Source organism: Mastigoproctus giganteus, chromosome 5 (assembly GCF_048544385.1).
Source record: "Mastigoproctus giganteus isolate SK-2022 chromosome 5, ASM4854438v1, whole genome shotgun sequence".
Taxonomy (NCBI): domain Eukaryota; kingdom Metazoa; phylum Arthropoda; class Arachnida; order Uropygi; family Thelyphonidae; genus Mastigoproctus; species Mastigoproctus giganteus.
Window position 1 is genome coordinate 3,901,853 of NC_143579.1, and position 18,239 is coordinate 3,920,091.

The following is an 18,239-nucleotide window of genomic DNA, read 5'->3' on the forward strand; positions in this document are numbered from 1 at the left end:
ACTCATTTTGTGTAGCTATTGTGTGTTGTGCAATAATATAGCAATTTAGCTAACAGGAGACAAAATTAGTAAGGAATTAGAAGAGAAATAGACACTATTAGTATAGAAATAGGACTATCATATACCATTAGGATAGAAATAGCCCAGAGTGAGGAAAACAACTGGTTGGATGAAAGTGAACAATATATGAATGAAGAATATATAGTTAGTGCCTGGGTTATCTAGGAGTACAATTTCCTGTCTGTAGCATTGCCTGTGACCACAACACAAAACATGTACATGAAATGAGTATACAAGTAAAACTACCAAGCTCTGTCTATAGTGCTCTGTAAAAATTAATAATTAAGTGAAACTATAAACTAATAAATAATAAATAAAAGGAGTAAACTGGCAGCCATGCACTTTGGGATAAATCTTGAAATCCTCTCCCAAAATTGGCAGGTGAGGGGTAGACCTCTTTAATTGGGTATATAAAATATATACCCATTTACACTACAAAGATCCATTTTCACAAGGAAATAACATAAAATATAATTGAACAAAAACTCATTTAATTCTGTTTTTGTGTTTTTATGTAAAATTAAATTGAAGACAATGGGTGTGTAATATTTAAATTTTTTTAAAATTAAATTTAAAAAAATTCATTATATATGGATAATGCAATGAATCTACTAGTCACTCTTTTTATAAAGAAGATAAGTTGCAAAAGGTACTTTTTTTTTTTTTTCTTCACCATCGTTAATTTTATAAGCATTATATGGCAACACTGTTAGGTCATTATAAAAATAGGAGCATATTATCTCAAGGCCCATTACTATTAAGTAGGTCATGAGTTAATTGAAGCTTATGCTTAGATTTTAGTGTTAGAGGTATATATGATATCAACTAGTTTTCGCTTAGCTAACTGTCATTACTTGCTATGTAATCACACTGTCAATTCACAAGTCAGCTGGTTTTTTAACAGTACATTATCATAAAGTAGTGTGTAATAACTTTTAGAATAAGTGTAACTGAAACTTTTTTTTTTTTGTTAATTTTTTAAAATTTTATTTTTCTATCAAACAGATTTTTGTTACATCCTGTAAGGTCCAGTTCATGACAATAACAAAAAGGAACAAACCCATTTAAATTTTAAAAATATTAATAAAAGAAAATAGTTGGAAAATTTAATTTAAACTGAAGAGCTCTAGTATCAGAAAAGACTTAAGAGTACAAGTTATGTTTATGATAAAACAAACAGCAATTGTTATATTATAAAAATGACTATTTGCCAAAGCTTTTATGATTCTCTATTTCTCTCTATGATAAAACAAACAGCAATTGTTATATTATAAAATTGACTATTTGCCTCTACTTATTTGCCAAAGCTTTATGATTCTCTATTTCTCTCTTCTAACTCCAACTCTACTAATAATACAGGGTGAGCAATAAGTCATGCAATCCCATAGTAAAATATTTATTGGTGGCTGTAACTGAAGGCAGTTTGACTGGTATCATAAATATATACACAGCCATCACTAAACCAGCACAGAAGAAACTGCACAGGTCATGTGATTTTGTATCAAACTCATTACAGTCATCTTTCAACAGATGAAGTGCAAACATGCATTTTTTGCAAGTGCAATGAGTATTCATTGCCAACTCATTCTTATTTAACTTGCTAGAATGAGTTTTGTGATGCATTTCCCAGTTCTTCTGGGAAATGCATCACAAAACTTTACATGTAATGTGATGTAATGCATCACATTACATGACATCATATAATTGCTGATGCTATTATTGCTTTATAAATGTTGGTGTGCTGTCTCTCTCGACAGAGAGCTACTAGTCCCATTTTCTTTAGTAATAATGCTGAATGTTACCTGGTTTTAATAATGGATTTCATATCATTATTGGAATGCAATGAGCAATGCTGCTGGTTTCAGCAAGATGGGGCTATGGCTCATACAGCAAATTCAACAATGCAGATGTTGCATGAATTCTTTGGTGATTGCATAATTTCTTCAAATTTGTGGCCCCCCCCCCCCCCAACTCAATCTCCAGACCTATCACCACTGGATTTCTATCTTTAGGATTTCTGAAGGAGAATGTGTACAAAAGAAGAGACTAGAGAACACACACTAGATCTTAAAATACTGAGCTGTGTATTTCAAGCATCACTGAAGAAACTCTTCACAGGGTTGCACCCAACATGAGTAAAAGAGAAAATACATGCATCTGAACAGGGTGCATATTTCTAGCACTTATTATAATATAATTTTTTATTTCTCAATTTCATGCATTTTTTCACATATTGTTTTTACAAATATAACATGGGTTGTGTAAATTTTCACTCTCCATGTATAAATCTAATCACTCTGTTATAAGCTGGGATAATAAAAAAATACATTATAAAAGACATAATAAACTCTTTATTAGGTAGATAAAATTAGATAATGCCACACTTTGTTAAGCACACTTTTATAAAGAAGAGATGATACAAAATATTTTAAGACAAATTTTGGAAAGAGAAATAAAAAAACAGAAGTTGAGACAGTAAAACGAAACAATAAGAAACAAAATCGCAGCTGATTATTAACATTATATAAACACTTTTTCATCTCACAAAATCACAGTTCACTGGAACAGTAAAGTGAAAAATTTTTTACAAATTTCCTAACCACGTACAGTACACAAATAAACTAATATGATAATATTTCCAAATTTGTTTATGGAATGAAAGCTTTCCAGTCTTTCATTCCATAAACAAATTTGGAAAAACAAACATTTCATTAAAATGTTTGTTTTTAAATTTTAATGAAATGTTTATGAAACATAAATATTTCATTAAAATTTATATAGTTTCCTATTTAAATTTTAATAAAATCCTACAATTACTTACAAAGTAATTAAAGACTTTAATGAACTTCTTAAAAATTCAATGTAGCAATTTCTAAAAACATTTAAAAAATATAGCAAAACAAAATTATTAAAATTATTTTTAAATTAACTACCATCACATGAAAAAAAAATAAAGGCAAATCTTACCCCATTAATTGAAGAACACCTCTGAGCAACTTATTGGCTGAATAGGCTTATCTGTCATTGAGCCCATGATGGGTGATATGACATCATTAGTCAAAATCTATCTCTAAATCTGGGGAGAGTTAGACCAATGTTTCTTTACTGTATGTTGCTTTTGCTTCTGAAAAATATCGGTTTCTGCATATTTGTGCTGTGGATATCCTGTTCTTCTGCTTGAGTAGAAGTGATGGAATCTGTATGATATTGCTCAGGATTCCAGCAATTAGACATGTTAGACTGTTGGATTTTTTGCTGCATGAAATGGTTGTTTCATATAGGTATACTGGATCTGTGATCCTGATGTGCATGGAGCTGCACTGCCTCTTCCAAAATGGAAAAAGTTCTTCCAGAGATGTCCAAGCTTTCAGTAACATCTTCCTGATGAAGAGGAACTTTAAAAGAAGTCAAAATATGTTCCATGAACAAATCTAGATAAAACAAGTTAAAATTCATTCCCTTTTCCTACTGATGTGTGCATGAATGTGTGTGTGTTTGTGCATACATGCACGTGCGTGTGTGTGTGTGTGTGCATGCGTGTGTATGTGTGGGGGGAGCACACCTGATTCATCAACTCTTCCTGAAGTTCCAAAATGTTCATTAAAATATTCCTGAATGGGATTAGAAAGCTTTCTATAAGATTGCCTGATATATGTAACCTTTGTAACTTTTATAAACAGTAGTAAATGGGATTTCTGGTAGTTATATGATCCTTTTACAGGATTTCTTACATTTTCTTTTAGGGTCATTGAATTTGTGTAGAGGCCCCATTTATCATCAGATAAAAAAAGTATAGAATAAAACCTAATTACTTCAAAGAAATGGAAGAAATACATCCATTTTAATTTAAACAGGTTCAAAGTATCTGAACAGATACTATCATGACAGTATTAATCAAGAGATAAATTTAAGGTATAAAGAATTTCCACAGTTCTCTAATTTTAAATTTAAAGAATCATTTAGTTTTGTTTAGTATTAGCATTAGTAGAGGCATACAATGCAAGAAAGGGGGGGGGGGGGGTACATGGACTAATAGATTAACAGTAGCTGCTGTCAGAGGTGAAAATGATTCTTGATGTTATGTTATTTTAGTTTTTAGGAGCATTAGCAACTAAGGCCATATTGCTCCGAGATATGCGGTGGTTATTCCCTGACCTTTCCGCATCCTCCCTCGAACCCCGGTCTAATCAAGAAGCGTGTGCTAAGCACTACTGCTCCTTCCCACCTGGCTACGGAGGCGCCATGATTCTTGAACTGCTTCTACTGAAATGCAATTGAGCATCAGCCTGAAAAGCAAGGCAATGGGGATTTCCAGGACTGCTGGGAGTCACAGTGGAACAAGTAAATACATGGGCTGTGTTAGGGAAACTAAGAGTAGAAACAGGTACATGTATACTTGCATGTAAACCAATACTAGGAGTATAGTTAATAAATTTGATGAGCTTGAAGTGATATGTTTATATATATATATATATATATATATATATATATATTTAAAAGTTCTTATTCAACAAGAGTATCTTATTAATAGAATGGACACACTGAAAGAACTTCCAAGAATTTCATAGACCTTATCTCCATTTTGGAAATGTAGCAGTGCAGTTTCAGGACCATTCATCCAGTATACTTATACTGGACAACTACCTCTCCATGCAAAAAAATTCAACAATCTAACAGACCAACCTGGAATCCTGGCCTATTTAGTGCAAGGTCCAGACAACTTAACAGAACAATCATCTAGCTTTTCAGTTTTCCTTGATCCAGCCAGAATAATGCAACACAGATGTACAGGATTACAGATACTTCTATCAATTCAGAAGAACTGGACACTGATAGAAAAAGAACGAGTCAATAAGCTTCAAGAAATATCAGTCTAACCTAGCCCCAATTTAGAAAAGATCTGGTTGGTTAGATGGCTCATCAGATGTCATCACCCATATATTATATCACTTAATCTCATTTGTAGAAGTGCTCTGTCTTGAGAGTAAGCTTACTGCAATCAGTACTGAGGAGGCACATAACTAATTGTTTGTGCTTGTTTAGCATGGTTGAAAAAGAGAGTGCTCTTAAATTAAATGAGGTAAGATTTCAGTTTAATTTTTCAATTTTAATGTATTTACTCTAAAAATCAATTTCTTAATTTCATTCTTATAATAAATTATAAGAAACTTATAACAAAAAAATTTTATAAGAAAACTTATAAAAAAATTTATAAGAAAATATAAAATAATAAATTATTATATTATAAATTATTATAAATTATATTAAATGAAAAGTAGGAGACCGGCGGAATTACTTAACAAGTACAGGTCACTGTTGAAAAAAAGTTGTGAATTAGGGTTGAATTTGAAAGTGTCTGCAATTCTGCCCAGACACGATAGGAGGGAGTATATGATGAGAGCCCTATCGATCAATTCGGCCCTGGAAAGATTGTGCAAGGCTAAAGGGGTAGAATTTTTTCCAGCCTGGTCTATACTTGTTAACAGGAGAGACTGCTTCTACAGGGATGGGATACACTTAAATAGCAAGTGTGCAAGAATGTTTGCTGATGCTATCGAGGCAGTGTTAGGTGGGTTGGAAAACTGCTAGATTGGGGGGGATATAAGGACTAATAGATTAACAGTAGCCACTGGCAGGGGTGAAAGTGATTCTTGCACTGCTTCTATTTGAATGAGCAGCAGCCTGGAAAATAAGATGCAGGATATTTCAGAGACTGCTGGGAATCATTGGGGTACAAGTAAACACATGGGTTGTGTTAGGGTAGCTAAGAAAAAGAACAGGTGCATGTATACTTGCGTGTACACCAATGCTAGGAGTTTAGTAAATAAATTTGATGAATTTGAGGTATTGCTCAAAACATCAGAGGCAGATATTGTTGGGATTTCAGAGACGTGGTGTCACACAGATATAAGGAATGTAGAACTGGAATTTGGGGAGTAAAATGCCTACAGAAAGGATAGACAGGATAGGAAGGGAGGAGGGGTTATGCTATTAGTTAAGAAATACATAAAATCCAAGGAAGTGAAGCCAGTCGACATCGCTGGACAGTGCAGTGTCGAGTCAGTGTGGTGTGACATAAGCATTGGGAGATCAAAATTGAGAGTAGGAGTGTGCTATAGGCCTAATGACTCTGATGAGTATAATAAGAAACTGTACAGGGAAATAGAGTGGGCCAGTAAATCAGAGAGTCTTATAATGGGGGATTTTAATTTCCCAGATATTGCCTGCAATTTGGGGGCTGGTCACTCACACACTAGCAAGGCTTTTGGGGATTTATTGGATGATTGTTTTCTACATCAGCATGTTCGGGAGGCAACTAGAGGGAGTAATACTCTTGATTTGATTATCAGTAGTGATTCTTCATGCATTAAGAATCTGCAGATAAATGAACCACTAGGTGGCAGTGATCACAGTGTGCTGTGATCACTGGAACTTCCAACTTCCAACTTATCTTGGAAGCTACTAGGCTTTACATACCAACTAAGAAATATTGTTCAAGGTTTAGGCCTAAATGGATGTCAGATAAACTAATGAGACATATGGCAGAGAAGAAAAATGCATGGGATACATACAAATTAACATGTGACACAGAAGCCTATGATAGATACAAGTTGTACTGTAACCAAGTTACAAAGGAGGTTAGGCAGGCGAAGGCAGATTACGAGAAATCTTTGGCAAGGGATGCAAAGAAAAACAGCAAAGAGTTCTTTACTTATGTAAACTCTAGAAGAAAGGGGTTATATTAAAGTTATATTAAAGGAGGCAGCAAAAGAAGTAAGCAAACCCTTAGCCATAATTATGAGAGTTTCCTTGGACTCAGGGGAGGTACCCATGGACTGGAGATGTGGAAATGTGACCCCAATTCACAGAGGAGGATCAAAGGCTGACACAAGTAATTATAGACCTGTGAGTTTAACTTCTGTTCCCGGAAAATTAATGGAGGCACTGGTTAAAGAAGCACTGCAGGATCATCTAGAGAAGACTTCAGTTATAGCTCGGACACAGCATGATTTTGTTAAGGGGAAGTCTTGCCTGACCAATTTGATTGGATACTACGATGCAGTCACAAAAGAACTGGATGCAGGGAATAACTTTGATATTATATACTTGGATCTTAGAAAGGCTTTTGATACTGTTGCACATGGAAGACTGCTGCACAAATTGGAGCAGTGTGGCATTGCAGGCAAATTGCTGCTATGGATAAAGGGGTGGTTGAGGGGGAGAAGACAGAGAGTGGTAATCAATGGACACTGCTCATTGTGGACAAATGTTATTAGTGGAGTCCCTCAGGGTTCAGTATTGGGTCCATTATTGTTTTCTGTATTTATAAATGATATTGATGATGGTATATCAAGCTTAATGTCCAAGTTTGCAGACGATACAAAGGTTGGCAGGGTTGTCAAGGACACTACTGACACTATGCTACTGCAACAGGATCTGGAAAGGTTGAGCAGATGGACTGAGAGGTGGCAAATGAAGTTTAACATTGACAAATGTAAAGTACTATATATGGGAAACAGCAACCCCAGAGCAACGTATCAACTCTGTGGTACTACACTGACAGTGGTAGAGAATGAAAGGGACCTGGGGGTGGTTGTGCAGGCAGATATGAAGTTTTCTGAGAAGTGTAGATGGGCTGCAAGAGTAGCTCATGGTGTATTGTCGATGATATATAGGAATTTTTCTAGCAGGGATAAGGAGGTGATTATTCCCTTGTATAAGGCAATGGTCAGGCCTGGAGGCCTCATTTCAAGAAAGATGTAGAGCTGCTGGAACGAGTACAGAGAAGGGCAAGAAGATTAGTGAATGGAACAAAGGGGGTGCTCTTACGAAGAAAGGCTTAAGTTTTGCAAATTACAGTGTCTGGAGACTAGGCACCAGCGAGGTGATCTGATAGAGGTGTATAAAGCCTTGAATGGTTTGAACATGCTCAATGCTGATGGGATTCTTCCTCTTGCTCAGAATAATCACCTGAGAGGGCATAAATTCAAATTGAGTAAAGACAGATGTAGGATAGACGTGTGGAAATTTGCCTTTAGGCAACTGGTGGTTGGTTGGTGGAACAGACTTCCATCCCTTGTCATGGAAGTTGATAGCCTAAATAAGTTTAAGGTTCAGCTGGACAGGTATTTCGAACGAACAGAGGGGTAAAGTGGTGGAAGTGGTTATTTTTTATTTATTTTTATTTATTTATTTTTTTTTTTGGCTGATGCTGCAGTTTGTTATAGACTTTTTGTTACTTTTTAAATTATTTTAGCATTTCATTAAAACTTAAGCAGGATCCTCTCCCCATCCTAGCCCCAAAGACAAAATTCTACAGAAGAGTTCAGAAATTTCCTCATATCAGTTTATTTTGGTACTGCACAAGTTAGGAAATGCATAACATTTTTCTAAACTATATTTTTGTCAGCTGGAGGGGAAAAAAAAAAAAGTGTCATATTTACAGTTATTTTCTTAATTTCTCTTAATTTACTTACTTACCTAAATATACTCCATTAGCATCAAATTTCATGCATTGAATTTCTTTACATTGGTTGTTTATCTGGCACCTGGATTCCACTACCCTATTTCCATATTAAAATAATAATATTCTCCATATTATAAACTACTTCCACAATGTCAAATTTATACTTTATTGGATTTGTGCACAATATAATTAATTAAAATAACCATCATAATTAACAATAATTAAATAGTTAAAAGTAAAATAAATAATCATTTGAAAAATTTGACGTGATTTAACATTAATGCAATATCCATGAAGCATTTAAATAATGAACTGCAATTACTATATGATTACCGAAGAAATGCTGCATCCTCTTGACTTGGATAACTAGATTGGTAAATAGATCTAAAGCTTATGAAAATGAAAACACTAAACCATAAAACAAATACAGAAAATTTCTTCTGCAGTTAAGACTGAACTTGGCAAGGTACTATTCTGTTCCCATGTACCAAGCCACCTAAAATGAAATATTTAAATAGTGTACAGAGGTGCATGGGTTTTGAGTGACTGTGGTTGAAGCCTGCATGATTACTAAATACACATTTCCATATTTATTAGTCAATCTCTGTATCTTTTGAACTCCTCTGACACATATAGTTATCCCAGAGAAAAGTTATTTATTTAAACTTTGTGAATGAACTATTTACCTTTAGTATAGAGATCAAATATCACTAAGTCATGTAACAAATACAGCAAAGTTATATTAAAGGAGGCAGCAAAGGAAGTAAGCAAACCCTTAGCCATAATTATGAGAGCTTCCTTGGACTCAGGGGAGGTACCCATAGACTGGAAATGTGAAAATGTGACCCCAATTCACAAAGGAGGATCAAAGGCTGACACAAGTAATTATAGACCTGTGAGCTTAACGTCTGTTCCAGGAAAATTAATGGAGGCAATGGTTAAAGAAGCACTGCAGGATCATTTAGACAAGACTTCAGTTATAGCTCAGACACAGCATGGTTTTGTTAAGGGGAAGTCTTGCCTGACCAACTTGATTGGATACTATGATGCAGTCACAAAAGAACTGGATGCAGGGAATAACTTTGATATTATATACTTGGAACTTAGAAAGGCTTTTGATACTGTGGCACATGGAAGACTGCTACACAAATTGGAGCAGTGTGACATTGGAGGCAAATTGCTGCTATGGATAAAAGGGGTGGTTGAGGGGGAGAAGACAGAGAGTGGTAATCAATGGACACTACTCATTGTGGACTAATGTTATTAGTGGAGTCCCTCAGAGTTCAGTATTGGGTCCATTATTGTTTTCTGTATTTATAAATGATATTGATTATGGTATATCAAGCTTAATGTCCAAGTTTGCAGACGATACGAAGGTTGGCAGGGTTGTCAAGGACACTACTGACACTATGCTGCTGCAACAGGATCTGGAAAGGTTGAGCAGATGGGCTGAGAGGTGGCAAATGAAGTTTAACATTGACAAATGTAAAGTACTACACATGGGAAACAGCAACCCCAGAGTAATGTATCAACTCTGTGGTACTACACTGACAGTGGTAGAGAATGAAAGGGACTTGGGGGTGGTTGTGCAGGCAGATATGAAGTTCTCTGAACAGTGCAGACGGGCTGCAAGAGTAGTTCATGGAGTATTGTCAATGATATACAGGAATTTTTCCAGCAGGGATAAGGAGGTGATTATTCCATTGTATAAGGCAATGGTCAGGCCACACCTAGAGTACTGTTGTTGTTGTTGTGGGGGTTTTCTGGCGCATGAGCTGCTTTGGCTATAATGCGCCTATTCCTTTATTGTAATAAAATATTAGAATTTCTTGTCACGTCAGAAAAGGAGAAATCAGTAATGAGTAAAAAGTCCAATTTTCTTCAGAAAATTTAAAAATTCAGGAATATTTGCATTGTCACCAATGACATTCTCTAGGGTTATTGGTTTCCGAAGGTTAACCAAAGATAGTAGGGTTGTATTTCTGTCTTGATTATAGTGTGGGCATTCAATGGGAATGTGTTTCACAGTCAAATTTAGAGAACAATGTGGACACTGTGGTGGATCATCTCCTGTGAGTAAATGAAGGTGAGTCAAATGTGTATGGACTATTCTTGATCTTGAAAGAAGTACTTCTTCTCGTCTTGATGAACGGACACTGGAACGCCAAATTCTAGGATCGTGTTTAAATTGAAAAAGTTTGTTATTTGTTTGAGAGTGCCAGAGTGCTGTCCATTCTGTTAGGCATGCACCACGAATGATTTGTGGATAGTCTGATGCTGGAACAGGTATATTGGTTAAATTTAAGGTAGATGGATTTTTTGCAGCTTTATCGGCCAGTTCATTACCAGAAATTCCAGAATGTGCCGGAATCCAGCAGAAGGTGATCAGTTGGTGGCGCTCTTCAATCTGCAGTAATAATCTTCTAATTTCATTTAGAAAAAGGGTGATCTTTATCTGCGGAGTTAGATAATGCCATAATTGAGCTGAGGGAGTCAGTGTAAATAACAAATTTTAATGAGCAGTCAGAACAGAGATTTTCTAAGGCTAGTTTAATTGCATATAATTCTGCTGAGAAGATGCTGAATTCAGGTGGAAGGGATGCTGAAATAGTGGTATTTAGGAACACTGCTGCTGCTCCAACATTTGAGTTAGATTTAGAGCCATCTGTATAAATTGGAGAAAAGTCAAAATATCTGTGAGTATGAATTGCATGAAGTGGTTTCACATTTGATTCTTGAAGAACATTTTTTCCCCACTGGCAAAGGTAAGTGTCACAGATGGGTAGAGGAGTACACGTCCATGGTGGTTGAGCGCATGTTACTACTTCTTGTACAGAATGAATGGGGACATTCCAAACCTGCATCAGTTCAAGAAGGTGAAGACCAGCTGGTTTTACTATGCTAGGCTTAATTCTGTAGAGGTTTTCTAATGGTGGATTGAATAAGTATGACTGAATTGGATGCGAGGCACAACTATGTATTTTAATGGCATACTTCAGTAGCAATGTTTTCCTACGTAGAGTTAAAGGGGGCTCATGTGCATCGATGTAGAGGCTGTGCTGGTGATGTTCTGAAAGCCCCAAGTGCAGTCCTCAAGGCACTGTGCTGAACTGGATCAAGCCAGCGCAAAGCACTTGCTCTGGCAGAATCATAGTCAGGTGCACCATAATCGAGACAGGATCGGATTAATGCCCTGTATAACCGAAGTAAGGAGGTGCGATCTGCACCCCATGTTAGGGCGGATAAAGTTCTGAGTATATTTAACTTTTTTAAACAGGAAGTACGTACATTTTTAATATGGTCTAAGAAATTTAATTTGTTGTCAAGGATTAATCCTAGAAATCTGATGTTAGTAGTGATTGGGATGGAGACATTGGAAATTTGAAGTTCAGGATCCAGATGGAGTTTGCGTTGTCGACAAAAATGGATAGCAACTGTTTTCTGTTGTGAGAGTCGATAGCCGTTAAGGCTGGCCCATTGTTGTATTTTATTCAGTGATATCTGAAGCTGCCTTTCAATAGATCTCATGCTTTGGGAATGACAGGAAATGGAAAGGTCATCCGCGTAAAGATATGATTCAACTGTGTTTGGAAGCTGTTTAGTGATGGAATCGATTCTAAGAGCAAAGAGAGTGGCACTCAGTACAGATCCCTGAGGAACACCTTCCTGAATGAAAGTTGTAGAGAGGTCGTTTTGGTATTTTACTTGAAACGATCTAGTGTATAAAAAGTTCTGAACAAATATGGGAAGATTGCCCCGTAGACCGAGAGAATAAAGATCACTAAGTATGCCATGTCGCCAGGTGGTGTCAGAAGCCTTCTGTATATCTATAGAAACCATTACCAGATGCTCATGTTTAACGAAAGCATTGCGAATGGCAAATTCAGCCTTGATCATGAGATCTAAACATGATCTGTTTTGTCGAAAGCCATGCTGACTATTGCTCATTAGATGTTGTGACTCTATTATCCATACAAGTCTACTGTGGACAATTTTTTCAAGGATTTTGCTGAGGCAGCTGGACAGAGATATTGGTCTATAGTAATGGGGATTGGTTGGATCTTTTCCAGGCTTCAGGAAAGCCAAAACAATTGAGTGGTGCCAAGAAGCTGGATAAACATTTTCTAAAAAAATACTGTTGTAAAAGACCACGAGGAGGCGCAAAGCTTTGTCATCAAGATGTTGCAGCATGATATAATAGATGCCATCTGGTCCTGCGGCACCATTACGAGCTGTTTTAATGGCATCCAATAGTTCAGAATATTCCAGGAGAGGACTGGAGAAGGTATGGTTGGAAACTTACCAGAAAGCTGTCTAATTTTTTTCCAAATTAATTTGCTGTCAGTGTTTCTGTTAATTGTTGATGCAAAACGGGTCCAGGATTCTTTTTTGGCTTGCCTCTGTATGTAACGTGCTTTTGCCCTTTCTTTCTTATAATTTATCAGATTGGCTGTGATTGGATATTGCCGAAACAAATTCCACGCTTTATTTTTTGCCTTTTTTACTTTGGTGCACTCCTCGTTCCACCAATAATTATAGTGTTTACTGCCCGGTGGATTTGATAATGGTATTGTATCTTTAGCCACGTTTAGGAGATGCGACGTGATGTAATCTGTCACATCATCAATACGCTGGAGACGGATTTTTTTCTCATCAAAACAGATTGATGACTGAAATTTTGCCCAGTTTGCTCTTGTAAATTTCCATTTCCTGCAGGGTTTAGTTAAAGGAGCCTGTGCTATCAATACCTTGCATACGATTGGGAAGTGATCACTGCCCATAGGATCGTTTATAACATACCACTCTATGGTCGGGACCAGTACTGGAGAACAAATGGAAAGATCTATTGCTGAAGTATGTCCAGTTGGGAGCTGAATGTGAGTGTGCGTGCCAGTATTCAGTATGGCTAGGTTTAGTGCCTCTAATAGGCTTTCAATGAGTCGACCTCGTCTATCTAATTTAGTAGCGCCCCATAGTGGGTGGTGACATTAAAGTCCCCTAAAATACAGAAAGGTGGAGGTATCTGTATGACGAGGTCTTCAAGTTCTTTTATACAGTATGTATGGTTTGGCTGCAAGTAGATTGACACAAGTGTTAATGAAATATGGAGCGTTATATGAACAGCAACAGCTTCTATTTCAGTTTGCAGTGGGATATGCTTTGTTGGGATCTTTGAATTTATCAGAATTGCAACACCACCATGGGCAGCATTTGCTGTATTACGGTCTCTTCGATAAAGACAATAGTTCTTTATCGAAGGAGAAATTTGTGAAGTTAAGTAAGTTTCTTGGAGACAAAGAGCAACTGGCGAATACCGATTTATCAGATCATGAATATCGTCTGTATTGCAACGAAAGCCTCTGCAATTCCATTGTAAAATACAAGGCATTATTTGTGTTTAACTGATGGAGCTGTATCTGACTGCTTTTTGAAGGTGACTGGCTTATGACGTTCTAATTTTGATTTATCTTTTTTGGAGAAAACTGGCCGACCAGTGTCCATTTCTTTTTCTTCAGCGTGAATTTCTAAAATTGGATCTTCCTGTATAGATGTGCTATCTGTATCCATGGTTGTGTTCTGGGTATTTTTCATTGCATTTGAGTTTGTAATATCGGACGAAGTAGTACTCATTGGAGGAGGAGATGCTGCTGGTATTGTCAGAGGAGTATTATTTGCCTGGTCTGAGACTTTGGGCTGTTGTTTGCGTACACTTGGTTGTTTCTCAGAGAGGACAGTTCTAGCCCAATCAGAAATTGATTTATTAGTGGAAACGGTGACATCTGTTTGAGTGGAGACTGTTTCATATTTTTTTACTGCATTGGCATAGGTTAAATTTTTGTTTATAGTAGGTGTAACTTGTTTTCTTGCTTCTTGGTAGCTGACTTTATTCTCAACCTTGTATTTTATGATTTTTTTCTCTGTTTTCCATTTTTCACAAGTTTTGGAATATGCAGGGTGGTCACCTTTGCAGTTAGCGCACGTCATTTTTGTAGCCAAACAGTCACTTTGATTGTGTTCAGAGGACCCACAATTGGGGCAGACTGGAACTCCTCTGCACACAGTTTGCAAATGGCCATACTTTTGGCATTTGTAACATCGTAAAGGATTGGGAATATATGGGCGAATGCGGCATAGCAAATAACCTGCTTTTACAGAGGTGGGTAAGTCAGGGGTATTAAACGTGAGAATAATGTTTCTGGTAGGTGTAAGTTGATTGTCTTTTTTAGTCATTATGTGCTTTGCTTCAATGACATTTTGTCCCTGCAGCTCTTGGGTTATTTCTTCCTCACTGACATTTAGAAGATCCCAACTGGATATCACACCCTTTGATGAATTTAGGGTTGCGTGAGGAGATATTTTTACTGGGATACCAGCAAAATTACTTAGTTGTAAAAGTTTCTCCGAAAGTCTGTGGTTATTGGTTTCCACTAATAGGTCTCCTGATTGCAGTCTCTTAACAGTCTTAGGACATCCTGCAATACCTTCCAGATGTTTCTGAATCACAAAGGGAGACAGTTTACTCATAGGTTGACTAGAGAGGGAATGGAAAATTAGAAAAGATGGGCAGGGTTGCTCCATCCTATCAGTTTTCAGTCTTTTGGTGTTGTTACCTAAATCGTGATTTGTGTCATGGTCATTGTAATTTTCTTCCCTGGAGCTCGAAGGCTCTAATGGTGGATAAGTATTTTTATCCATGTTGGCTCCTTTTGGCCCTGGGGGTTTTTCTTTACCTCCCAGGTTACCGGCCCCGCCATGGGGAGGCAGGAGCAGTGCCACGAGGTGACCAAGCGGCTGTTAGTTGAGTTAGTACTAAAGGAAAAAGAAACAGAAAGGTGTCTTTCCTTTCTGGGCCTTTGCCTACTACTTGTAGAACGAAAGAGCTACTGAAATATAAAATGAAATGAAGAAAACACTATTCAGAAATAAACAGAATATGTATTGGCAAATGCTCTTTAGATAGTTCACTTGTATAAACGCACTGAAATCGCTTGGCCACGGAACGCTTGGCACCCGGGGCCACCTAGAGTACTGTATACAGGTCTGGAGGCCTCATTTCAAGAAGGATGTAGAGCTGCTGGAACGAGTACAGAGAAGGGCAACAAGATTAGTGAATGGAACAAAGGGGTGCTCTTACGAAGAAAGGCTTAAGTTTTGCAAATTACAGTGTCTGGAGACTAGGCACCAGCAAGGTGATCTGATAGAGGTGTATAAAGCCTTGAATGGTTTAAGCATGCTCAATGCTGATGGGATTCTTCCTCTAGCTCAGAAAAATCACCTGAGAGGGCATAAATTCAAATTGAGGAAAGACAGATGTAGGATAGACGTGCGGAAATTTGCCTTTAGCCAGCGGGTGGTTGGTTGGTGGAACAGACTTCCATCCCTTGTGGTGGAGGTTGATAGCCTAAATAAGTTTAAGGCTCAGCTGGACAGGTATTTTGAACGAACAGAGGGGTGAAGTGGAAGTGGGTTTTTTTTTTTTTTTTTTTTGGCTGATGCTGCATAAGCTTGCTTTCTTGCATCAAATGCCTCTACTAATGCTAATGCTAATGCTAAATTCCTCTGTGAATGAAATCCAATAAAAAGACTCCACCTGACATACCTAATTGCCAAAAATATCTTCCCAAAGGGTAAAATGCATAATTAATGGAAATATGAGAAATCATGAAAATGGCAATCATGACAACCAAACATACATTTTTATTGCATTTACGCGTACAAACTGAAATGAAAAGTTAACATAATAGTATTATGTACTGTAAATCAGAAAAATATGTCCTCAATATTTTATTTTACCTCCTCAAGCTGCAATTACAGCCTTGCAACGATCTGGCATAGAGTTAATCAACTTCTGGATATATGAAGTTTTTTAGAAATTTTGTGGTAAAAGGTAAAGTGCAGCCATTATCAATGCACTGCAGGATGGAAGCCTCCTCAACAATTCATGATGAGGGAAATGGACCATAATCTGCCACGCTGGTCCAGTGTGGGTTGGCAGATCAACCATATTTAGCAGTCAGGGGCTTGAACCCCGGTCTACTCAAAGAGCGTGTGCTACTGCACTCCCGCTCCTGACCACTCGGGTACCACACCCTTACAATGCTCTCCTCCAGCTGAATCTTACTTGTTGGCTTCTTCTGAGCAATTTTAGATGACATTATGTACCAGCAATTTTCAATAGGGTTCAAATGTGGCCTGTAGCCGGGCCAGTCCAACATGTAATGCCAGCATTTCTAAGGTATGACTGCACCTTAAGGGAGAAAAACGAGGGAAAACATTGGTGCAAGTATGTTTTAAGACTTGTGAGACAAGGAGACAAAATCATTATTAAATCTAAATAGCATAAAACTTACCAATTTTGCTGTGTGCCAAGGTGCTAAGTCCTGTTGAAAAATGCAGTTTTGGACATCTGTGTGATGATCCCTAATAACAGGTTTCAGGCATTCCTCAAAGATAGCAGTGTAGGTTTCTGCATTCACCGTTCATTAATAAACTTAATTCACCCCACCCCTTTGCTTGTTATGCATCCCCAGACCATCTGACCAGCCAGCGGGAAACTCTACAATCAGTGTTATACAGTCAGGATGGTATGCCTCCAATTTTTGTCATCTGACATATAGCTTTCCATCCAAGCTATGCAGGTTGAATTTCGATTTGTTAGAAAAGATGATGGTGTCCCATTGCTGAAACATGCATTTTAGCCCAACAAAAACCTTTTTTGGGTCAACAAAAGTTTCTTCTTGGGCTGATAGCATGCAGACCACATTCCGAAAGCTGTCTTTGGATAGTTCTTGCACTTGTTTCAACACTAGAGGCCATCTCAAAGTCCAGTTTTAGATCAGGAGCACTAGTATGGCAATTACGAAGGCATAGCCATTTCAAATATTGACCTTGGGAAGGTGTAGTCACTCTCTTATGGCCTGTTCCAGGTCTTCTCTTCACATCACTGGTTTCACGCTTTAATTTCAAAACCCGGGATAATGTTGACTGGTGGCAGCCTATTTTATCAGCAATAGCACATGTAGAAAGCCTTTCCTTGGACAGAGCAACAGCTACACTCTTTTTTCTTGGTGTCAACTGAACATATGGAGCCATGCTTACACCTCCACAAAACAGGATACTAATGAGCGTGCATACCCTTCCAACGCTATATTTATAGAAACGGCTGATGCAATATAAGTGTTATTTGATGCAATACCTTTGCTTTGTGACAAACAAAATGACTGTAATCAAACAATATCTTATATGTTTCGCTACATATGTTACCTTTTTTAAGGAGTTTTTTTGTCTGCCACTGTAGAACTAGGAGCCATAAATTCAAGCTATGGGGGGTCATGTTTAGACTGGGTTGTAGAAAGTTTTATTTTAGTCAGCGAGTTATAAATTGCTGGAATAAATTACCCATGTGCGTGGTTGAGGCTAACAGTTTGGAAAAATTCAAAGGTCAGCTGGATATTTACTTATGGGAGGAGGGAAATTCATAGGTTGTCTTTTTCCTTTTCTTTAATTATTTATTAAGTATTTATTTTATTATTATAATTTTACACTTTTTTTTTTTTTTTTTTTCTTGTCTGGTGCAGTATAAGCTTTAGGCTTCTTTTGGCCATTACTAATACTACCACTAATACTAACTCCTTTATCAATTTTAAATTTTCTACTGTCTTTGTCTAGTCTAATAAAGGAGGAAGTGTTCTCATATATTTTCTTCAAAATC

The 18,239-nt window shown here is 37.1% G+C and overlaps 1 protein-coding gene across 1 annotated transcript in view; it reads right to left on the bottom strand.

Moving 5' to 3' along the window:
- Positions 1 to 18,239, bottom strand: part of LOC150085135 (cilia- and flagella-associated protein 251-like) — a 198,207-nt gene that overhangs the window by 109,074 nt on the left and 70,894 nt on the right. The window contains exon 3 of the mRNA XM_090373840.1: positions 8,542 to 8,624. Coding sequence (XP_090229966.1) covers positions 8,542 to 8,624 — 83 coding nt within the window. The remainder of the gene's footprint in view (positions 1 to 8,541; positions 8,625 to 18,239) is intronic.